This window comes from Gobius niger (assembly GCF_951799975.1).
Source record: "Gobius niger genome assembly, chromosome: 4".
Lineage (NCBI taxonomy): Eukaryota > Metazoa > Chordata > Actinopteri > Gobiiformes > Gobiidae > Gobius > Gobius niger.
Window position 1 is genome coordinate 13,758,198 of NC_136855.1, and position 24,973 is coordinate 13,783,170.

At 42.1% G+C, this 24,973-nt stretch overlaps 1 protein-coding gene across 1 annotated transcript in view; it reads left to right on the plus strand.

The window, feature by feature from the left end:
- tnfaip8l3 (tumor necrosis factor, alpha-induced protein 8-like 3) overlaps positions 1–24,589 on the plus strand; it is a 41,494-nt gene extending 16,905 nt beyond the window's left edge. Inside the window, exon 2 of the mRNA XM_079554856.1 lies at positions 23,646–24,589. Coding sequence (XP_079410982.1) covers positions 23,646–24,208 — 563 coding nt within the window. The 3' untranslated portion in view covers positions 24,209–24,589. The remainder of the gene's footprint in view (positions 1–23,645) is intronic.
- Positions 24,590–24,973: the final 384 nt, after the last annotated feature.

The window sequence follows — 24,973 nt, forward strand, 5'->3', positions numbered from 1 at the left end:
TAAAGCGTGCTTAAACACAATGAGGAGTTGGCTCGTTGGAAATGTGTTTGGAAACTTAGGCATGAGTTTGAACCACAATTTAAAGAAAACCAAAAATAGTGTACAGGGCGATGCATGAAAATGAGCACAATCCCGGTTCCGGAGGCAGCAGTGGGATGTGGAGTGGGATACGGAGTGGGCTGATATGGTTCGGTGTGAAACAGGTTGTGACACAAACACAAACAGACACAGTTGATCGTGTCCTTTCACGTCATCAGCTCTGGATTTTCTCCAAATGTTTTTCTCACGCTGCCTTTTAGATGATCTGTAGAAACATCCCACTCCCTTCAGCTGGAACTGGGGATCACATGTGAAATTGTGATTTTAGAAAGCAAAAGAAGAAGAGTTGGGGCACAGTGTGGAATGGTGTACCTTACAGCAGTAGACAATCTCACAATCTAGACCTATTTTAGCCTATTTTAGAAGTTTATACATTTGATTATATTATGTTTTAAACCTGGGTGTTCTGTCAAACCAAAGCGCTGTTTGCACCTGTCAGTTATTATGCAGATGAGTGGGGTACGTCCGAAATGAAACATGTGAGGTCGTCTCCACAACTTTATGTTTGGATTTGGAGCTTTTTGCGTCGTTCTCACGTCAGGGGCGCCATAGACTGTAGAATAGTGATGGACTAAGTTCGGGTGGCTTTACTGACGCTCGTTCATGCTAGCAATTTGACTGGGTTTTTCGGAGGCAACGCCTATATTTAAAGTAGCAATAAAATAGGACGAGTGTTGCGAGTGTAAAGACAAGCACATGGAGGTAAGAATGACAAGCCTTCATTCAATACTGACTTAAAGAGGCAAAAAAGGTTGGCTGGAAAGTCATTGGAGCAAGGAACCTCCGGAGCCGGCCCCCATTTCCTATTAGGCTTCAGCTGCTAAAAGCAATGCTACGTCCATGTTTTTCCCAGTCTGTGAGTGGCAGTCACATCAATGTCTTTGGCTAGAATAGTTCACTACCCCTAAGAGAATGAATAATGCTCATTGTTCTGGAGCACACAGGCTTTATTAGACAGGACAGTACAACATGAAAGCTGGTCGACAGAGTCAGGGCAATCTCATGACAGGCTAGAACAGTGTCCATTTGCACTGGAGCCTTATCCACTATAGAAACTATAGAAAACTGTGCATAATTGACCAAAAAATCCACGTGTGGACACCCCTGCACAATAGACTATCATTTCTGTTTGAGGAAACTGCATTATCATAATCATGTTACTAAGCAAATCTGTTCAGACCTCCACTGCCTAAAGATGTATTTCTCCTCATTAGTGTCAGGGATAACCACTGAATCGCTGCAGAGTAAATGTTTTTTTTTTTTTTTTAGTCTCCTCCACAAAAACTGTCGCTTCTCACTGTGTCCTCAACACTTTGGGATGGTGACAAAACTAAAACAACTTCTTTCCCTCTAAAAATAGCTCATTATTCCCCGCTCTGAGCTGAGACTTTGTGGCTGTTTGAGGAAAACCCAAGTGCCTTATTCTGTTTTTCATTAAGTTCAAATCGCTCCGGCATTAAAGCTCTCACACAAACAGTGGCTTTGTGAATGGAATCATAATGTATAGCAATTATCCAGGGGAAAATAATAATAAAAAATACCTCTTTGGTCCAATATGAAAGCCGTCAAAAACTCCTTTGAAGATGTGGATAGTATAACCTTGTGCATTGTGACTTTATGTAATCCACCTTCCCTGTATGTGGCACCCGTTCAGTGTCAGATGCCCTTTCTTGGGGGACAATGAAATTAAGTGTTTATATGCTCTTTGTGGCAAAAGCTTCATCGTGTCGACTTATACTGTAGATGTGGTTTGTTTCGTGTACTTTCTTTTGATCGAAAATGATTTCTTTATACATATACAGATATTATGGTCAGTTCTTTGGAAATATTTGGATTATCACATTATTTTACTTTTGTTTCTCATAATTTATGTCACCACTAAATCATAGATCAGGCGTGAATTATGCTTATAAACTCATCCCTGTGAAGAATTGGGGTGATAGATATTCATTAGAAAAGTCCAGAAAGAGTTTGGACCACAACTGCAGTCCATCACATTTAAATGAAATGGACTTGACCCACAAGGCACTGCCTCTGCCCTCTTAGTTCTGCCCCGACACCAACATGACCTCACGTGTATGCCTGTTGTTCAGCAACCACAGTAATTATGATTTCTGTTTGTTTGTTTTGATGCTGTGGTAAAACTTCATATTTAGCAGCAAAGGGCTTATCAAGCTGTGCATATTTGTGAAAACTACTTGCTGCAGTCTTTGTCTTGACTTCTGCAGACTCGCTGCTGTCAACCAGTTTACAATCGGCCCAAACTAGTGCTTCCACAGCAGCGTGTTGACTTATTATTACAATTTTTTTTTGTACAAGAAATCCAGCAGCACCAATGAATCAAACTAATGCATGTCATAAACTGTTTCTAGGGATGTTTGTGAGCCGACAATCGTGACTGTGGCTGTCTCCAGTCGATCCTAAAAAGAGGGAGAGGGGGAGAGAGAGAGGGGGGGGGCAAAAGAAGAGAGAGATTGGGAAGAGATGCAGAGAGACGTGTATGTGTGACCGCCTCAAAATGTCGTAAAAGTAGAGGGATAATGTGTTAGGACATGGTTGGGTGGACTACAGAGAGGGATATGGATAAAGACTGCAATGGGACCATTTTATTTGCTGTTTAATCCCTCCAAACAGATACACAGCTGACCATGATATGGTATTTTTGACCAGCAGAGTAAAAAAGCTGTCAGTTGATCAAGTACCAAAAAATGCCTAGTGAAGAAAACAACAGGCTGAATAGGTGTACAATATGCTAACGCATCACACTGATGGTTAGTTACGTACATGAAGCATAAACAACAAACTAGGCGTGGAGGCGTAACTGCACTGTTGACAAGCCTCTCCCGGCAGCTCGTTTTTCAAGCTCTCATTTGCAAACTCGTTCCTCTAGCTGTGGCCATCTTTTTGCCCGCGATTAGCTTGGATTTGTTTTCTTCATTGTAGGTAAGAGTAACCTCCGCTTTCTCGCTCACTCCAAACTATATTTCTGCAGCTAATTTAGCCTGCAGTGCCCCCTAGTGGCATGTGAAAGGGAGTTCAGCTTCCCAATGGCCTTGGTTACAAAGCTGTTCTTCAGTCGAATGGAACAGGCCCGTAGATTCCGCAGTCTCCTCCCTGAAGGCATAACCTTGAAGAGACGGTGTGATGGGTGTGAAGGGTCCCTGGCGATTTTGACGGCTTTGCTGGTGAGACGGGTGGAGTACATGTCCTTCATAGAGGGGAGAGGGGCTCCACAGATCTTCTCCGCTGCTCTCACGATGTGCTAGAGGCTCCTTCGACAGGAGGCAGTGCTGACCCCGTGCCACACAGTGATGGAGCTGGTCAGGATGCTCTCTATCGTCCCTCTGAAGGAGTTGCACATGACGGAGGCTGGGACTCTGGATCTTCGTAACTTGCAAAAAATACTTGTTCAGTTGGCAGATATTCCAACCCAGAGAGTTTGGATAACTAAAAGTACAATATAACCTCTTCCGCATTTTCTCCAGTTCAGCTTTACCTAAATCTAAGAGCTTCTAGACTGGAGCTTACAGCCTCTAGGTCAGAGTAACGTCTCATTTGAAAGCTAAGACCACGTTTTAATTGTGTTTTTGTTGCTTCCTTATTGTGTTATTGTAGCTTCACCTTGTTGCTTCTTTGTGGCTCTTTATTTGCGTTTTTTTTAATCACTTTTTAGTTGTGCTTTTGTTGCTTTTTCGTCATATTTTCGGCACATTTTTGTCACTTTTTAATCGTGTTTTTGTCTCTTTTTTATTGTGTCACTGTTGCTTTTCTGACACCTTTTTGTTGCTCATTTTTCTTCCTGGTTTTCATTGCCGTTTTGATGCTCGGTTCAGGTGGGGGTTAAGAGGTGAAGCACTGAGGATACTGGATTATGTAAATCTGACTTCTTCCATACAAAAGAGCGTCAGTAATCTCCACAGATGAGACGGGGAGGAGGAAGTGGGATGAGCGGGAGAGAAAAGAGGAGGGAGAGACAGTGGTGGGAGTTCATTCACTCCACACAGTGAGAGAAGAGAGAGTGAAGAGAGTCAGCCTGCAGCCAGTTCCCATGCCCAGACCACCGCCACGGGCCCCAAACGCTCCGCTGGCCCAGACTCCAGGTCGAGCGGCGGACCCCGCACTGGCAAACGCATTAACTTTACAGCAAGAGGTCAGAGGTCACGGAGCTCACAGGGACGACATCAAAACCAACACAACAGGAAATGTGCTCGGTTTAGAGTCAAGTGGCGACATTTGAGGGCAGGAGGTCAAAGATGATACAAATGTTGTGGTGGCAATGACGTGGAAAAAGTCTCCGAGACGAGACTCAAAGCATAATGGGAAAAGTTCATTCACATTCATTCACTTTTTTGTTCTGTGGCTTTTGACTTTTATTTTTAAATAATTTTACCATTCCATGTAACTCCGTCTGTTTATCAAGGCTCGGAGCTGGAACCTCCTTCAGATGATACATTATTTTTTGTCTTGATAAAGGTGAGGTCTTCCGTTCACCGTCTTCCAAAGTGGACAGTCGCTCAAACCCACAGAGCGCATAGGCTGAAAGTGAAACAGCGGAGGAGCATTAAGTAACGCTATAACATAGTCACTCTCAGCGGTCCCTCCAGCTCTGGAGTGCTTCACTTTGACAAATGCACTCAGAGGACACAGCCCAGTCATTCAGAAAACACAGTTAGAGCCAGGCCTTACACAAGAGTTTGAGCCAGCACTCAGAGGGATGTATTCTCCTGGACGATTTTTAGCTTTCATGGATCATCTTCCCTTTTGTTGAAAATGTACAGTTAAGTTTGAAACGGCACTACAGGTCATGAAGTTCACATTTTTTTCTGTGTTCTTGTGTAAAAGAGATAAGGGAAATGTTGGTGTTTTGTTTCTGTTTTGACAGCTTTTCTCCTAATAATGACGGGGTTTGCTTGTTGTTGGCCATGTTGCATGGAGGTAATGTGCAAATCTCTCCACTCATATTGAAGGAAATGAGTCACATTTCTTAGTCTAGCCTGTTCTTGCTTTGAAGTGAATTCAAAGGGAGTATTTCTCTGTATATGAGAGAGTTTATGGAGAAGTGATCTTACATGTTATTATCTCCACTTATTTAAATGATATATTTTTTATTATGCACATTCTTGATCGTGGGTTTGAAAGCCACCTTGAGATTGCCCAATCTCATCAGGTTTCAGGAGCTGAGCATAGTCAGGGTGTGTTGCACTAGAGGCCGAGCCACTATTTGAAGATTTTATAATATCGGCTGTCGGCCAATAATGCTCAGAAAAAAGCCGATATCTCTGGGACCGAAAGTGATAGAGGCTTTTTGCTTTGGAAAGAGCAAAATTATGGCTTTAAAAAAGTCCTCCCACAACTCCCTAGGCCTCAGGGGAGCGAAGAAACATTGCGATAAAAATTGGTCAGTTACAAGTTTGCTAAATAGAGCAGATCGGGCAAAAAAAATCCCAAAATAACAGCATCGGCCTCAGAAAAACCCATATCGGTCGGCCTCTAGTTAGTACCAGGATGGCAGACTGCAGGGGGAATAGAAGGGTGCTGTCACCTTGGGGCAACAGCAGCTCGGTGATTATAGAGCATTCATGACAGATGAATAAGTTTGGCTGTTTGAATCCAGCTTCAATGTGTGCATATGGTCATTGTGTTGGACAGATACAGGTGGCATCTCTGGTGACGCCCACAAATGGACACGCTCAAAGCTGCCGAAGGGGGAAAAGAACTACTGGTACTCTTTCACTGACTGCTCCACTAGTACTTTAACAAAGGCTGCATTATGGAGACATGGAAAGGAGCAAAGTGGCCCAATAGCCCATAACCATAATCCTAACACTAGCTTCATGCTACATGCTAACAGCTAGCTTCGAGTGCCAGTATTTTACTTCTATAAGACAATCTGCTTAATCTTCTACTAGAAAAATGAGGAAAAACACATTCACAAGGACCCCACAAGTCAACTTTATTACTTTATTTCTATAGTCTGCCAGAAAACATCTAAAAAGAGCAAAAAACAACAACAAAGGAATTCATGTGTTTAATAAGTCTGTAAGAGTGATATAAACTCCAGAGTAAAGATGGTATCACTGTACAGTCAGGTTCAACAAACAACTATTTGAATTACCTTCCACACTGTCTGACCTTTACTCCCCGTAGCCTCAAGCCGCACAGCACTTGACAGCCGTTTAAGCCTTTATACGAGTTACTCATTACCACCACAGATATCTCATGTGCATCCTCAGCTGTAAATGAGCCACCTCTGACCTCTTTCGACTGGCTGGAGCTGTGTTTTACATGGATATTAACTTAACTTCCTGCCAGTAACTTCTGCTTTCTCTTTGTGTCAGGATGTTCTTGTCTCTGTTTGAAAAAAACAAAACAGGAAGTGTAATCTCATGTAATCAAACCACAAATGTAAAGATAGTTGGAAAAATGTTGATGTTTTATATAAAACTGCACGCTTAACATTTCTCGGTTGAACTTTTGATTAAGCAACAGTGCATTTGTGAGGGGTTTCCAACCTACAACCAAAGAGCAATCGACAGAGTCCTCTCACTGAGTCGTGCTTATAACCAGGCCAGACACCAGGCCTAGATCAAGCTCAAATCAAGACTAAAAATATGTCTAAAATTCAACTAAACTGGACGACATTGTCTCTTAACTGGTCTAAGCCATGTCCATGAACCCCCTAACTCATATCAGCATGAATGAAAGCCTGATTTTCTTCTTCTTTTGATTCTGCCATTGCCATTGCGTGTATGTCTAATAAAGTCTGTAGCGTTTTCTTATGTCGTTGTAACCAATCAAAACTTTGCCGAGTTTTGATGGCACGACGAGCCAGAAGCATGTAATTGCACCGCTTCGAGACAGACATACAGCTTAAACTCAAGTAAAATATCTTGTTTTGTTGTTTCCTGCCGCGTTGTCCATCTCTGTTTTCTTTTACGAGGCACATCTGTTCATGTTTGGAGCGTTTTTATAGCTGAATGGAGCAGAAAATAGAGTCCGGACAGTCTTATAAAACACAAATACTTATAAACTTATAAACTTTGGTCTGTCTCTGTGGACCCCTGATCCTTTGCGTCTTCTAACCCTCTGCCAAGACGGATTCCTCGCACTGGACGACTTTGACACATGGGAGATGGTAATGATTGTGTGGGAGGAGGAAGCCGACAAGTTTACGTGCACACTGTTCTATTTGATTGTCAATTTGAAAACTAAAAATATCTTCGTTAACTGCACTTTAAGACTTTGTTTTTTGAAACCGAAATGTACACGATTCCCGCATAATGCGCTGCCACAACAAAAACATGCTCTAATATTTACCTTTAGCTTTGATTACAGCACACATTCGCTGTAAGCTTCTGCAGTGTCAACACCAAGATCTTGTATTGATGATGGGAGAGTGTGACCAAAATGCGCCAAGCCCCCTCCAGCACAGCCCCAAAGATTCTCAATGTAGGCAAAGATCTGGACTCTGTAGTGGCCAATCCTCGTGTGAAAATGATGCTCCCTGAATGTGAGCCCGATGGATCCCAGGATTTTCATCTTGGAATATGTCATCAGGGAAGAAGAAATCCAATGATGGAATAACCGGGTCAGGATGTTCGGGCTGATCACTTTCACTGGGCACAGTGTTGCTGAGCCTGGACTAGTTAAACCAGAACAGTTAGTTAAGTTCAGGTGCCATCTTTTTTTTTTTTTTTTACTAGGCAACGTAGATTGTGAATGTAGTATTGAAATTCTGGGGGGAAAAAAAATCATAATTAGTGGGGCTCAGCATTCATTCATGGACCGAAAGGTTGGTGGATCAAATCAATGGGCGAGGAAAGTACCGCTCTTCTGTCCTCATGGCGGAAGGGCTGACTTTGCTGCGATACCACCCCCTTGTGGCCAGGGATGACTCCAGAAACCTACACTTTACACGTGTCGAAAACAGCTTAAAAGCCGGCGTCCAAAGACTTTTAAAAATATGTTTTATTCCCGTGACAACGCTGACAAGAGCATAGTATTTTTAACCATGTTAGTTTTAGCTTTGTGATTTGTGGAGGCAAAGCTTCTCGCCTTTTTCTCCTTTTTTCGGAACATGCTCTGTACGAGGAGACTAGCTGCCATCATGGATTCTCTCTCGCATTGAGTAATTGAATGGGGAGGAGCGAGGAATAACCGTCTATCTATGGATCAAACCCAGCTCTATCAGCATGTCCTTGGTCAAGACACTTCACCCACCCTGACTATTTATGAATGTAGTGCGTGAGTGATTCATGGAGATGTTGATTCTGTGATTCTGTTGGCGCTGATTGGCAGCCGCTTTTCAACTCTACACCAGGGCAGCTGTGGCTAAGTCAATGGCTTACTAACCCCAGGACAACAAATGATGAGCAATGTAAGGCGCTTTGGGTACTCACTGTGTATGTTTAAGTGTATAATTATTTATGAATATGCAATGTGATCTTGTTTGCAATCAGTTAGGAATAATGTTGGTATATTTGGGCAATGCCGCCAATACCTATTTCCTCTGAGGTCACTGCCTGTTGGATGGTCACTGCATTTGTCGCATCGTGCACATGGTAAATGGTGCTTTGTGTTGATAGACCATGAAGCCAGGGATTTAGAGGGATTTCCTAAGGTAAGGCTAAATAAGCCAGCAAGCCCGGGATAAACAGGCAAGTCTGGATGATAAGTAAACATGGAACATGCAGTGGACTACTTTGTGAACGATTTGAGTCACGTGAACTTGCAAAACCTTAACCTGTGTCCACCTGTTTACCACTGCAGCTTCTACTACTGTTACTTCTTAAAGTCAAGCCACATTTTCTATTTATCTGACAAACAACGGGGTCTTTTACGTTTACTATTGTGTTGTGTCATGGCTTCAGATGGAAAGTTGACTGTGGTGTCTGTTTACCCTAGTTGGAAAAGTCCCCCCAAAAACCATCATCACAAATGAGAGTTCTTGAGGATAAAGATGACTTTTATATTTATGGGGTTTGGAAAGAGGCTTTGAAGCTCTCAGTCAAACAGTCCAATTGTCCCAGGATTATACACTTATATTGGGCTGATGGTTTTGGCCATCACAGTGCTACTATAGGCGAAAGTAAAAGTAACAGTACTTCGAAATGATTCAGCAAATCAGCAAATGCGTCATTTTGTGTTTACTCTGAGCCACCTAAAGATAAATCTAACATGGGTAAATTATGGTTGACGTGGATTTTTCCCACGGAGCTGCAGGTTTCTGGTAACAGTACTGTTTTAATGCTGATGTGGTGGCAGATGTATCCACCCTATGCACACTGTTGTTGGAAAGACACTTCACCACAACCAATTCATTTGATTTTTGCCCCTCACAGCTTGGGAACTTTTAGCTTATAAACTGCCTTATTAGCCCTTTCTGGAATCAGGTCATTGTGATGCTCCTGCCAGTAAACTGACCTCCAAATCAAAATGACCCTCATGGAATTCATATCAATATTTTAGCATTTTGTGAAGGTAATGAGTCTCTAGTTTTAGTCACAGCAATCTGACTCACTCCAGGTTCTACTAGAATAAAAGTGATCCACTTCAGAACAGACAGAATAAATGCAAATTCAAAACTGTGGTTGTTGCGGGTCATGTTTGTACTGCCTCGGAAAGACGTGACTCCCCTGTTTATTTTTATAGGCATCATGTCGGGCATCTTCACTGAGGTGCATGCATATGTTGTTGGAAGGTCATGGTCCGTTAGCAGCCCATATTTTCTTAACCTCTTAACCCCTGCCTTAACCGAGCACATTTTCTCCAGTTCAGCTTCACCTACATCCAAAAGTCTCTCGACTGGAGAGCACAGCCTAAAGGAATTTGAAAGCTAGCTTTTTTTTTGGCTTGATCACGGTTACATTACACTCAAACACAACATATGGCCAAAATACTTCAAAAAAAGCTGAGAAAAAAGCATTAAAGGTGTTACTCTATGCTCCAGTCGAGAAGCTTGTAGGATAAAGCTGAACTGAAGAAAATGCACTCGGTTAAGCGGGGGTTAAGAGGTTAAAGCAGGGGCTGTATATCTGGCCTCGCCCCCAAGGCATTTTCCATATTTAATATAGTATAGATCAGGGTCATAGTCTTAAGTGACGTATTGCGCAGCAGTGATCGACTTGATTGATAAGTGCTGCATCATGGTGACTAAAAAGAAAAAGAAGGTGGATCTTGAATGCTGCGTATTCCAGTAAAAATGGACAAATCATCTCTTCTTTGTCAAAGTGAAAGGCAAGCCAGTCTAGTATGTGCGAGGGGCTGGCAGTGATGAAGAAGGCAAATCTCGAGCACCATTAAACCTCAAAACAACTGTGTTTGGATAAAATGAATGCTCTTCATCAAATGTAGGCTCTCAGTCGTACAGGCGTTGTCCATCATCCATCAATGAAGCTTCTTGAGTCATCTTCTGTACTCGGTAGTTGAAGTGTCGAATGTTTCGCCTCTCATCCAAAAGACTTCATCAAGTTCAGCTCAGCTCGCAGCTCAGATAAAGACCACGGGGAGGAATTCAGCTTAGCTTAGTCCCTCCCCTCTATTAACGGCTACTCTCACATGTAGGTAAACATCTTTGTAATCCTTTGTAATTATAAATCCTGTTGTTAGTATTCATTTGTTGTTTGGATGTGCTTCAAGCCGTGGAAGTTGGAGGTAGTTGGGTCAAATCGCTTAGCTAATGCCCAAACGCATTAACAAGGTGGACAACAAACAAAAACGCTGTTCTAACTCAGATTCCGACTTCTGCGTTTGCGATCGGTAAAAGTGTGCGCAATATTTACACACAACAGCGCACAGGACCTGTTTTTCTTTCATAAATGCTCTGTTTACGATGTAGATCTATGGCGGCAAGCCTGGCCCCACAACAACCATCACTGCCACCACTGCTCCCACTGGTCTTTGGATAACCCTGCACGTCATAAACTAGGGCTCGTATAGTTTAGGATCAAAACATGAGATTGCCAGTCAGCAGTGGGTCCCACGCTTCCTCGGCCACGGCTCCTGTTTGTATTTGAACTAATACCTCATCGAACCTCCATAACCCGGGGAACAAGTGGCAGCTGCAAACCTACTCCAGCGACGGCAACCCGCGCTCATTACACCGCACTTCTCCAAATTCACCCATTCATCTGTCTGTGGAAATGACACCTGCAGACACACCTGTGCAAAGACCGAGCGCCGATGATAAACCTCATTACGGGCCGCAAACAATGGAGCCCTGGAAGAGGCTGTTTTGGTAATGTGAGAGGAGCAGGATTTGACGTACAGAGCAGCGAGGGACGGGGACATCGAGTTTCAGAAGCGCCAATGGAAAAAAAAAAAAAAACCTTTCCATTGACCTGAAAGAGGAAAAAAGATAGGCAGTGCTTTGCGTAACCGGTCGTATCATACTGGAAGATCATGATCCTTTTGTTGTGAGGGTTTGCTGTAAAATGATGCTCCTCAAATGATGACAATGATATAAGTATGTTCATGGCTTAGAGATGCCTTCAATTACGCTTTTTAAGGTCTTCACAGCTATGTCATCATAATCTGTAAACAGGCAACTTCTGATAAAAAGTAGACCAGGGTTGAACGAAGTGCAGCCCAGAAGTTGGTGGCTTTTTATTACAAGTTAAAACCTCAGAAACAAATCTTTTATGAAGGGACAGAGCTGAAGGTTCCAAGCCTATATATAGATGTGGAAAATGTTTCAAACCTGTCTTAAATGCACTCAGTTGAATGTTAGACTTCACTGGCCACCGCCTTGTGACCCTCATGCTCAGTACATTTTAATATATTCAGAAGCCATCGAGTTCATGTCAAGCCCTTTTTGTCCGAATCATAAATTGCATTAATGATTTAAACACGCTGCATGTCCTCAGCTCCATATCCACACATTCACACTGACAGCTTCACACCTCTGTCATTAGGGTGGACATGCCTCCGGTGCCTTTCAGCCCTGTCTCAGTTCAGCCCCGTCCCGCCGCTGTCTGCTGTCTGCTAACGGGACTGTCCCAGTGCTTTCTCTGGACCAGGACCAGGACCAACACAAGCCCCTGGTGCCTGTGAGAATGAGCCCACTGTCTGGCACAAACCAAAACATGTCTGCAATATGAATGAGAGCTAGTCAACAGTGAAAATACATTGACAACGTAACTTAAAGGGACTGGATGCAAGTTGGTCATTGTATACTCACTACTGCCACCTCAGGTCTTATGCGTAATTGCAGCTTCTATATTGAGCTTGTGGTAAACAGGTCTGGGCTCATTCAACACCTTAGGACATTACTGGAACATGTAGGGGGAGGATATACTTACTTTTAAATTGTTTAACTCTGTATAGTCCCTTCAATGATACTGATAAGTCATAAGTCATCCGTCTATGGTCGTCCAGTCCTGTCAAGATGAGTGGACGACACCAGGGCCAACTCCTTATCTAGTCCAGTCAGTGATTTGTGGCAGGGGAAATCAGAGCATCCAGAGGAAACTGCAGACATGGAGAGAACATGTTGCAAACCCACTGGGATGTTTAGTAGAGAGTAGGGAGTGATGTGATTCAAGATTGACGTTTTGATCTCTGATTTGTCAGCATGTCCTTGACAAGACACTTCACTCACTTTGCTTTTATGACATGAAGTTAATTAATTCTGAACCAAATAGTGAAGAGAATTTGCGGGTCTAGAAAAGTGCTGTTGGAAATGAAAATGTACTGAAATGTGCCCTAAGATCCACTATGTAACATGTTTTAATTGCACAAATGTAGCCAAACTTACATCTTCATTTGTTTGACCTGTGTGAGATATATTTTTAGGAGCTGGCAAAGACTTGGCCGATAGCAAACCACTTTGTGCCACCTTTTGAGGGCACGGGTCTTTATGCAGTATAAGCTCAGACTGGAAATGTTGACTCAGGGCTCTGAAAACACGAGTCGGGACAAAGAGGGTCCTGTCCCGTTCACAGCTGGGACCAGACTGCACCAAACACAGCGCTAATCCCAAAGCTTACAGTCAACCGACATAACATCCTTTTATAACTGACTGCATGGGACTGGGCTGAGTTTAAGTAAATAACTATTTATTTTTTACTTCCATAGAGGATCCACTCGCTGCTACTGGTCTCTGTCAAGTGTCTCGTCACCAAAAAACAACATCGGCTCTCCGCTAGTCACAAGCACAGGCCAGGCATGAATGAGCTCTGGATTTTACTTTCCTTGCACTTTCTTTGTAAATAAACCCTCCTAGCCTGCAGCACTTGCCTAATACACAGCGTCTGGAGCCAAAAAGTCACGATAATGAACCTTGTCCCTGCTACGATTCTCTCTTTTAACTATCGCACAGTGGAGACGAGTGCAGGCTGACCATTTTACAATTCCCCTGTCTTAGAGTCACATCGAAGTGCAGTCCACACTTGGCTTTAAATGATACTGGAGGAACGTTTTTTTTGTGTGGGTTGAGGTTTTGTTGGTGCCTGGCTGATCATTACGACAATGATTGGTATCGTTGGCTTGATTGTTCCTCGTTGGAAATTTGCGGCACTTGTGACAAAGCACAAAGGCTAACCAGCATCTTTCTTACAAAGCGTACAAAAATACAATGGAATAAAGTGAAGTAGTCTGCGAGGTGATATAAGAGAAGCAAGTGCCGACCTTACATAAGTGAATGGAATCAGGAAAGACAAGTAGACCGCAGAACAAGGAAGATGAGATTGAAGCCTTCAGGAAAGGAATGCAGCAAACAAAAAGACTCTTGAGTTTGAGATTCCGGGTTAGTAATAAATATAACGTGTGGGGTAATTTCTATATTTCTAAAGAAAAGAAGGAGTTTCTGTGGAACAAGCTGCAGCCCTAAGTTGCCCACAACGATGCACACTTACAGTGAAAGTTTGCTTCGATAATGAGCTCCTCTCTATTCTCTCCCTCCCTCTCGCTCAGTGACAGGCCGTGAGCTTGTTTTAGTCATCTCTCTCTAACTCTGTGTGACGTGGCTCAGTCCTGTCAGTCTGTACAGTTTGACAGTCTGTAACGGGACTCTTCACTGTCACCGAGTCTAACCGAGAGTGATGAAGTCTCAGGACACACTGGACCTGTTAATGTGCAGCTTTAGCCCGTAGTGTGGTGTGTTCAAACCATTGGATACTTGGACCCCTGGGGACACGCAAACACTTACTGAGAGGTGCTTTGAAAGTTCAGCTGAATTTAAATTATTTATTGTTTTCATTGGTTGGTTTTGGAAATTGCACACATGAGTAAAATGTATAGCAGAATAAGGCAGGTTGGGACAATAAGGATCACATATCGAAAACAAACATTACACACTTTGGTTGTCTACTTTTGGACAAATTACCTGCATACATGACCTTCTGTCTCACCATTTCCCTGCCATTTCCCTGCTGCTTAAGCTCAGAGTGGGGCCACAGCAGCTAGTGGCTACAAACCAGATACCTGTACAGCTGGGTGTGAGAACTTTTCAAAAGTGTTAAGTTTCGATACATAGTATATGATTTTTTTCTAAAGATAACAATAAATAAAGGCCAGATGATCGATAGGTGACCACATCTAAACTATGGAATGATCTCCTTCTAAAACTTATAGATATTTCACTCACTGTTTTTAAATCTATTCTAAAACTTTTTCATAGTGATGATGATAATAATAGCAATAATAATAATAATTAAAAAAAATAATAAAAAATAAAAATAAAAATAAAAATAAATAAAAAATAAAAATAAAAATAAAAATAAAAATAAAAATAAAAATAAAAATAAAAATAAAAATAAAAATAAAAATAAAAATAAAAATAAAAATAATGGTATCATCTGAAAACCTGATGATGCTGTTTTTAGGGTGTCTGCTCTTACAATCATTGGTGTAGGTCCTACAGTGTAAATAACACTGGGGCCTGTGGTACTCCCATGCTACATTTCTTGGTTCCATTTAATCCGACCTGCTGGGATCCATCTGTTAGGAGAGAGTAAAACCATTTAATCAGGCAGGAATCGACATTCAAACCTGTATGTTTCCTGACCAATAGGTGAGACTGCAATGTATTGTAAATGCAGAACTGAAGTCTGCAAACAGACAATTAAAAATTGTTTTTGTGGTTAACATCCTTGTTTACATGCAGCATGATGCTTCCGTCACATCCGGCTTTTCTCTGATTTGTCAATATGCTAGTCAAAAACTCAAAGATATCGCGCTCGGCCCCGGACTACAGTACACGTCTTTGTAAAGATTAGGGAATAGGAACAGTGTGTTGTCTGGCACACCAGGCTACACCAACTCTCAATAACTCTGCAATAGAACATAGCCAACTTGGAGTATAATTTTTTCATCAAAAACTCTGCTGCTTTGTTTCCCACTTGGCTTTTACGCAGAAAGTAGATGTCAAAAGACCAACTTGAGTGCTGCAAATTATAATGAAAATTGCTAACCTCCGTGCCAATTAGTTCATTTCTAAGATGAGGTCAAAAGAAGTAGCTTTGGTTACATTGAAAACCTAAATCCACCGTACATCTTCTGTCTACTGCAGTACCTTGTATATTAATTTTAAACCAGATGACCTCCCTGGAAACTTCCCAGGCTCGGGACAGGCTAAGACGAAATGCAAGCTTCGAGTATTTCCATAAGGATGTTGCATTGTCTGTTTCGGCCGGCATGATGGTACTGTCATAAGGGGAAGTTAAAGTTGAACTGGGAATACGAGCAGCATAATGAGAGAAAGTTATATTTCCCACAAAAGGCCATTAAAGAGCAGTTACTTTATTTCTGTTCTGACTTTTTATTCGATTATATAAATGCATAAAAGATTGCATTAACCTTTATGGATAATGTGTCGCTAAAGTCAAACGACGACTGTATGAGAATCGTTTTATTCTAATGGCATTATTAACTATATACGTATAATGGAACTGTACATTGACAAGTTTGAAACTGTACTGTGTATCTCTATAGGCACATTTACTGTTTTCAACAGTACCACCTGGAAAACATCACCTATGGAATAAAATACATTCAATTTAATAATAATGGTGCTATCTTGGTCCTGAAAACATTCCTGGTACATTTTATAGCCTCCACCAGAGCAAACCCCGACTAAGATAGATAGATAGATAGATAGATAGATAGATAGATAGATAGATAGATAGATAGATAGATAGATAGATAGATAGATAGATAGATAGATAGATGATAGATAGATAGATAGATAGATAGATAGATGATAGATAGATAGATGATAGATAGATAGATAGATAGATAGATAGATAGATGATAGATAGATAGATAGATAGATAAATAGATATGTAGATGATAGATAGATAGATAGATAGATAGATAGATAGATAGATAGATATGTAGATGATAGATAGATAGATAGATAGATAGATAGATGATAGATAGATAGATAGATAGATAGATAGATAGATAGATAGATAGATAGATAGATAGATAGATAGATAGATAGATAGATAGATAGATAGATAGATAGATAGATAGGGCTATACAAAGTCATTGATTGATTGATTGATTGATTGATTGATTGATTGATTGATTGATTGATTGATTGATTGATTGATTGATTGATTGATTGATTGATTGATTGATTGATTGATTGATTGATTGATTGATTGATTGATTGGCATAATCGAATAATGCCATTTCAGGCACAGTTAAAAACAGCACATATTTCATTGCCAGGCCCATTTCTAAGACACCCCTGTGCAGTTGTGTGGTCAGGTATGCATTTGGACTCGCACTAGACCTGGTTTCTGCCCGGTCATGATTAGGACAAGGCGGGCTTTATGGAGCTAAGAGTCACCTTTATCAGTTTGCCAACGTTTCAGAAACCTATCCCGGCTGGTTTGGGGATATCAGAGGCCGCAGCAACAAAGAGCTGCTTCAGACCAACAGGAAATGACAGCCACAAAGAGCAGTCTGTTGATGCGCCAAATGAAAAGCAGTCTCCAACTTCCTGGTGTGGATCCCAACACTGCTCTGGCACTAGATGTGTCTGTGCATGATATTATACGCAATGCAGGGGATTTCAATTACACGTTTTCTAGATGTGTTCCTCGTCATAGTACTTCTAGGGGTAGCCTCAGTGCCTTGGTTGACAGAAAGTATATGTTTGGTTTGCAATAAATCCACTCAAATAAAGAGGGAGCTAGTCATGTTAATCTATTCCGTGAAGAGAAATCCTTTTATTGCTCGTTTTGACAAATAAACATCAACAAACTGGATTATGAATGTGCAGCTTCAATCTACTTCCTAAAATGCCACCTTAACATATCAAAACATGCATCACTTCCCCCGAGACCTTCTTTGGAAGTGAGCTGTAACTCTGTGTCTGTCACTGTCTGCTTTCATTAAATTACAATGACAAACAAAGGAGGTGTTCTTTTTTGGGTCTAGCCTCATCTGCAGGCGCCCAGTGGGTCCCGTTCGCCCCCGGACTCACGGCTCTGACAGCGGAGGAGGGACAGCCATGACAGGACGCCCCGGGAAAGGCACGCAGGCAGGAGAATATTGCTGTTTTATCACATATGTGTCATTCAGGGTGCCAACGGGGGGGGAAAAATCTTGTCTGTCTTGTCTCCTGCAAATGTGAGATTCTGCAGGAAATGAAGAGATAATGAGTTTCAAATTAGTGGGTAAATCTGAACCGGAACCAGGACCTGAGACTTATCCGGGACTTAATAAAGACTTTCAACCACACACTAAGTCTAAAGTAGTACACAAGACAACATTCAATCATGGATGGATATGACTTTTAAACTTAAAGGGGGATATTATGCAATTTTTTTTATTTTTCTTTCACAATGTTGTTCTCTCATCAAAAACAGAAGACAATAGGGGCAGTCAGAAGGACCAGAGGACAGTGTAAATACATAGAAATATTGTTAGCAAAGTGTTCAATTAACTATTCATTTACGATCTAAAAATGAGCGGCCCAGGTCACAGATGTATCACAGCAACAAAGGATGGACTTTTCTCGAGAATCAGGTCCTTATCTGAAGCACATGTTCGATGTTATCCACAGCAGCTGGTCCTCCCTCTGTCCCGCCACATGCTGTCCACCGCAGGGAGAGACGCGCCCTGTAACACTTTTAGATCCACTCTGCAGCTTCATGTGGCTTTAGCCCCGACTCACTGCAACATGTAATCTGCTATGTCTATCATCATCCGTGTGCAGGAACTTCGAGACATTTCTGCAACTTTCTCACTTGTTGTAGTTGATTTCGATTTGTCAGGTCACGGAGGACGGTCGTAACCGGCTGCCGTTTATTTATGTTGGAGCGTTGCCCATTGGCACATGAAAGTTCCCTGCTTTATTCGGGCGCTTGGCGAAATTCGAGGAGTTGTAGGTGTCTTTTCAGCAATCCAGATGGCACTTTTCCATTTTTGCTTGTTCTGTTCTAGACACTGAAGTTAAAATTTCATTGGTCTGCTATGACAGTGTGATTGTTTCGGTTTGAAAATATGTGGTTTTGATGTTCACACTTCACCCAGCTTCTCCCATCTGTGTGTAAACTGAGAGGTGTTTTTCAGTGCCCATGTCGTGACGTTCCCAACTTTATTCACACCTATGAGCATGATATGAGATAGTGATGTAAGGCGAGATCTTTATCGTTAGTAATTGATTGGACAGACTTTAAAGACATTGCGAGGAAATAGCGCTGCACTGGCCTCAGATGTACTTCAGCCCCAAACAAGAACCTAAATGAAACTAGGTCTAAAGAAGCATGAATTTTAAAGGCCCCACCTGACTTTTATTATTATTATTCTTACAAACAATGAAAAAGGAAGTCACCAAATTAAAGTGTTAGTTGTGGCTAATTTCTAAGGTTCCGAACATAATTCCAATTCTTCACAAGGGCATATACTGCATATACTCTTCTTTGTTGTTTTTTTAATTTTTATTTATTTAACAAGGAAAGTCCCACTGAGACTAAGAATGTCTTTATGGGGAGTCCTGGCCCCAGAGGAGAACCTATTGTACATGTTTTAGTGGTAGGGGAAACCTTGCCAAAGGAGAACATGCAAACTCAACACAGAATGGCCCTGTCCAGGTGGGAATCGAACCCGGGACCTTCTTGCTGTGAAGCACAGTGCTAATCGCTGCTCCACCTGTAAGCACGTTGTGAAACTTTTAAAGTCACTTTACACTGAAATGCCAGAAAAATAGCCTGTTAGTTCATGAAATTGTTAAATAGTAAATTATACATAATCGGTGCGCCCATTAGGCACTCAAAGAGCTGTATAATTAGATGCACAGTCCAGGTTTACAATATATTAAAGGAGAACAATATGTTTGTTCCACTAAAAAGGCGGCACGGTGCGCAGTGGTTAGAGCTCGTGCTTCACAGCTAGAAGGTCCAGGGTTTGATTCCCACCTTGATGGGGCCTTTCTGTGTGGAGTTTGCTCTCCCCGTGTCTGTGTAGGTTTCCTCTAGATGCTTCGGTTTCCCCTACCACTAAAAACATGTACAATAGGCCAGGATATTTGAGAGTGCGCATGGGAGACGATGGATGAGAATTAGCCCAAGGCTACAATCCGGTGTGGCTTGTTTACAAGCATGATACCCGTGTATGTTCATTAACATGCACTGCCCCGACCAAATAAACCAATAAATAAAAAATTAAATTAAATTTAAAAAAAAACCTGGAGTAGAGCCTTTAATACTTGGCAGCAGAAGCAGTTTTTTCTGTATTTCTACATTCACCTGAAGAGCAGGGGTGGGTGGAGTAGCCAAAACTCAAGTAAGAGTAACGTTGGAAACCATTTTACCATTTTTTAAGTACAGGTAAAAAGTTGTGACCCGAACAATTACTCAAGTACAAGTATAAAATACTTGGAGAAAGTAACTGAGGAACTGTTCGAAAATGTGTATAGTGCTTCATTTTGATAAGTCTGTTCTGTCCTTGTGGTTTTACTTTACTACCCCCGAGTTGATTACCTGCCCCGCCCTAATGTGTTTCACCTAATACACCCCATGTTTTCCCTTGTCTTTGTTGGTTCATTGTCTGTGTTTGTGTCTGTGTGTTCATTCTGCTCCTGTCCATCCTGCGTGAGTTTTTTGTTTTGTTTTTTTACATTTTTGTATTTCGTCCTTGGTATTTATCATTAAATGTATTTTAGCTTTAAGTGACTCGTTGGCTGTTTTGCATTTGAAAAAAACAGCAAATCTGTACTAACCTAGAACAATAAGCTCACATTTCGAACACAAAGCCTACGATACAGTCAGAAAACTGTCCTTGTTTATCAGATTGGGTCAGAGAGAGCTGTAACCCCAGTCCGATGTAGAAGGGTCTCAGCTGTTCAGTGTAAACATACAAGGTTTGCAGATCGAAGCCAGCGCTCATAACACTAACACACATGAAACAGCCTTATCTCGTTTCTACTGTGTTGTTATTACTAAAAAGTCTCTTACAAAATCCTGACTCTATAACTGTGTGAGAAACTTCTTTTTAAATGTTGAGATTTCCCACCGGACGTTTAGGAAATCATTAACGGTTTGGGAGAAAGCAGCAGCAGATGTTGTTCATTATTTGTTTGTGGCTTGTAACTTTCCATTTTGTCGTCATTATTCAAGATTTTCTGCTGGGAAAAAACACCGCCAGGACGGAAGTAATGATGTTGACACAGGACAAAAACCATTACTATGAGAAAATCTACTGCTGCGACCTTTCTGGACTCACATTTGTACTTTGAATGTGCAATTGAAGCTGTTCAATGAAGTGGTTATACTTTGTCTATATCTTGGCTTCTAATTGGACGTCAAGTTCCATCCGGTGTTTTTCGTTTTTGAGGTCTCATCCTTTCAATAATGTGGAGGTATCGTTTAGAAGTTGTGTGTAATTCTTTGACAATGACAGATGTGTTGTTTGCTGAACGCACATCTTGCTCCCAAAGCAACACTTCATTTTGTACAAATAAACTCCAGTCAAAGCTCCGAAGTTCACATTCCCACACATTTAAAACGATTGTACTGCTGCCAAATTCTAAAGTCTAATTGAATATTTCTGTTAAGTGAATATGTCGGTGCAGTATTTAGAAAGCTCAGTTGAAATGTGCGTTCTGTGTGTATCGGCTGTGAGTGTCAGGATGTATATCATCATGAAGTTGCTCTAAAGGTCAGTCTGCAAATATCTCCATTACTCTTTCGCTTGTCCGTAGAAGGTTGGAAACTCGCTCGTGAAAATCACCCGAAAACCTCAGACGAACCAAACTATTCTGCAATGTTTCACTGTCACGGCGGCAGTAATGGTACTCTTTACTGTAGCTTGAATTGGCTAACTTGTATTCTCTCTCGACTGTTGTCACTGCGACAGGATTGGCTGAGATGTCTGTAGGGCTGGGCACCATTAAACAAGACCACTATGGTATCAAAAGAAAAGTTAAGATGCTTTGATACTGGGGGGAACAACTCTTTAAATGCCAAGTTTTGATGCCTGTTGTGTGCAGGGACAGCAATAAAAAAAAGTGACATGGTTGTTTAAGCTCAAATAACTCCCATTGTGGCGACAGTATCTCCTCATCAATAGCGCCGACAGACATCAAACCTTGCAGTCTTGGACTGAATAATATTTTGAAGGTTTTTTCAGAGGGATTTTTTTTACAGTAATCCACAGCAAAAGTTTCAAATCGATATGTTGTATATTTTCCTCCCCCTACATGTTCCAGCAATGTCCTAATGTGTAGAATGAGCCCAGAACTATTCACCACAACTGCCTCTAAAATCCTGCACTGTCACTCAAAAAGTTGTTACTTCGGGTCCGAAGTGCCGTCATGCACGAGCTTAATATAGAAGCTGCAGTTACGCGTAAATCCTGAGGTGGCAGTAGTGAGCATAAAAGTGACCAATTTGCATCTAATCCAGGGCTGTCAACTATACGGCCGGCGGGAGATGATTTAATCCGGCCCCTGCCCTGTAGAGCATTCATTCCAGAGTATGTAAAAAAAAAAGTAAGTCTCTTGCCCATTCCTGTGCAGAGTTATACATTGTTAAAGAATAACCAGAATGCTCATTCTTGCCACTAGGGGGCATTAAATTTAAAAAAATGAAAGAGTTCCACTCGTGTCCAGCAGAGGGCGGTGACATAATAAGAGCTCAGGATATGAACAACACATTATGGCTGTTTCCCAATTGCCAGGATCCTCGGCGTCTCGACCACTTCGGACGTCATTCGCGTCATCACGGCGCCGCCAAGTTCCATTTCACCTGGACCACTCGCCCCCTCGCAGCTCGACTCCTCCGTTTGGCTCATTTACGAAGGATACAGCAGTGGATCCTCCGCTGCCTCGGAGAGCTGAAATTACCCATGATGCACTGCAGCATAGTTTCTTTTTTCTTTTCTCGCAAAACTTTATTAGTTTGAACTCACTTTAAAAAAAGTTGTGTTCCACATAAACAGTTTCCTGGCCTCTGTTGCTCATAAAACAGTTGTTTTAATGAGCATAGATTGACACGTGACCTGACGCAGCCGCTCGCTCCGGAGGCCGTTCCATTTGAGCTCAAAGGCGGCGGAGAGAGGACACTCCGCTCCATTTTGGAGGAGCCGCCACCGAGGACGTCAACGAAGTGGCCAAACGGAGGACGGATCCTCGCAATTGAGAAACAGCCATTATATAGCCATGTGGGAAAATGGACAGTCTGCCCCAGGGCGGCTGTGGCTTCAATAACAGCTTACCACCAAGTGTGGAGTGAATGAATAATGACTACTATGTAGTACTTTGAGGAACTTGTGACACAGGCTTGTAAAGTGCAATACAAGTGTAAGCCGTTGTTATTAAAGCAGTACTAAGTAACGTGTTTACCTTAATAAATCCTTTTCGTAGATCCTGTGGGGGTGATACAAGTGTTTATGAGATGATTGGAGGGTCTTTCATCTCCCCCTGGTGTCTCTGACCAGAAAACCATGTTTGCAACTTAACTGCCACCGGTCCGGAGAAAGCAATACACACTAATGGGATCACGAAGAAGAAGCTAACATGCTAACGGGCAAAGCTAACTGCGGGCTAACGTCACTTTAAACAATATTTACAGCAAAGTTTGAGTGAAAAAAAAAAAATCATTGTATAATTGAATGCACGGTAACCCTCTCTCCCCTCGCCTTTCCTGTCAGCGTAGTATTTACTCTCCAAGACAATTAATAAGAAAAAATCGTAACTTGCTACTACACCTGCAGTTGCGCTTATGGTCTCTAGGGGGAAGAGTTACTTAGTACTGCTTTAATGTCGCTACAATAAACTTGGGGCTTTGACCAAATCACAGCTTATTATTATTCATTTATTGGAAAAAAAATCTCTATTTTATGTGGCTCGCTACCCGTTGTGGGAGCAGAATTTTGGCCCGCGACCCAAAATGAGATTGACACCCGAGAAATAGATCAAATCAACATTATTGTTTTGCTTTATAGTTCTAGATGAGGGTCTGGTATTGACCTTTTTTATTTTGTTTTTTTTTACACTGCATAGAGGTCCGTCGATTAAAAAAAGACTCCAGCTAACACTATCAGTGATCACTTCAAAAATAATGTTCTCAATTTGTTTCTGTCTTTTGTTGCAGGACAGGAGAGCTTCAACTCCCGCTCCCTGGCCCTACAAGCCCAGAAGAAGATCCTGAGCAAGATGGCGACGATGGTGGTGGCGAACATGCTGACGGACGACACCAGCAGCGAGATCCTGGACGAGCTCTACAAGACGAGCCGCGAGTTCACCAAGAGCAAGAAGGAGGCGCACAAGATCATCAAAGACGTCATCAAGATCGCCCTGAAAATCGGCATCCTGTACCGGAACCACCAGTTCAGCCCCGACGAGCTGGACACGGTGGAGCGGTTCAAGAAGAAAATGAACCAGGCGGCCATGACGGCAGTGTCTTTTTACGAGGTGGAGTACACGTTCGACAGGAATATCCTCTCGGAGCTGCTTTTGGAGTGTAGGGACCTGCTGCATGCCATCGTGGAGCAGCATCTCACGGCCAGATCGCACGCGCGGATCGACCACGTGTTTAACCACTTCGCCCACGTGGAGTATCTCGCCGAGCTGTACGGCGACCAGGAGGAGTACAGACTGTCCCTGAGGAAAATCTGCAACGGCATCAACAAACTGCTGGACGAAGGAACGCTTTAACCTTTGAACTCGGACCCTCCCCTTTGAGCTTCTTCTCCTGACCCTGTCCCGCTCGCCCAAACCTCCGCAGCACCATTCTGATTTCACTGCAGAAGAAAAGAAAAGAAATGACAGAGGTTAACTTACAGAAGGGGAGATTCAAGTTCTTCAAAAAAATATGTGCCAATCGATCAGCTGGGCAGTATTTTGTGACATGGGTGTGACATGAGAAAGGCTTTAATCACTCAAATTCAAATTGTGGTTTATATTGTCTGGTTCTTTTTAACTAAATCTCAAAATCTGGAACGTTATTTAGATGATCTGGAAAGATTTCATCACTGGGAGGTGGGCTTTTCACGTTTACAAAGAATCAGAATCCAAAAGCGTTCACAAACCAGGACTTTTCTTCTGGTGTAGTGGTGCAAATTGTAAATAACAATGGTAATTAGTTCTGCGTATTGCCAACAACTTCACAATGAGTTCATGAATAAGCTCAGTGTGCAATTTAAGCCTTTTAGGGTAGTTAGAGGGCATGTCGTGATACCTTCTGAATAAAAGACATATGTGTGTGTCATGATACAGGTGCCTCGATACGATATGTGGATTGCCACGTGCTCCATAACAATATATTGCCAATATGTTGAACACAGCCCTATAGTTCCCATCGTCTTGTGCCACTGGAGGAGGTGCTGTTGGGGTCACCAAAGACCGCTGTGTACATGCTCTCCCATTTGGTCTCTGTCCAAAAGTCCAGTTGCAATCAGAAGATAGAGGCAGATAAAAGAT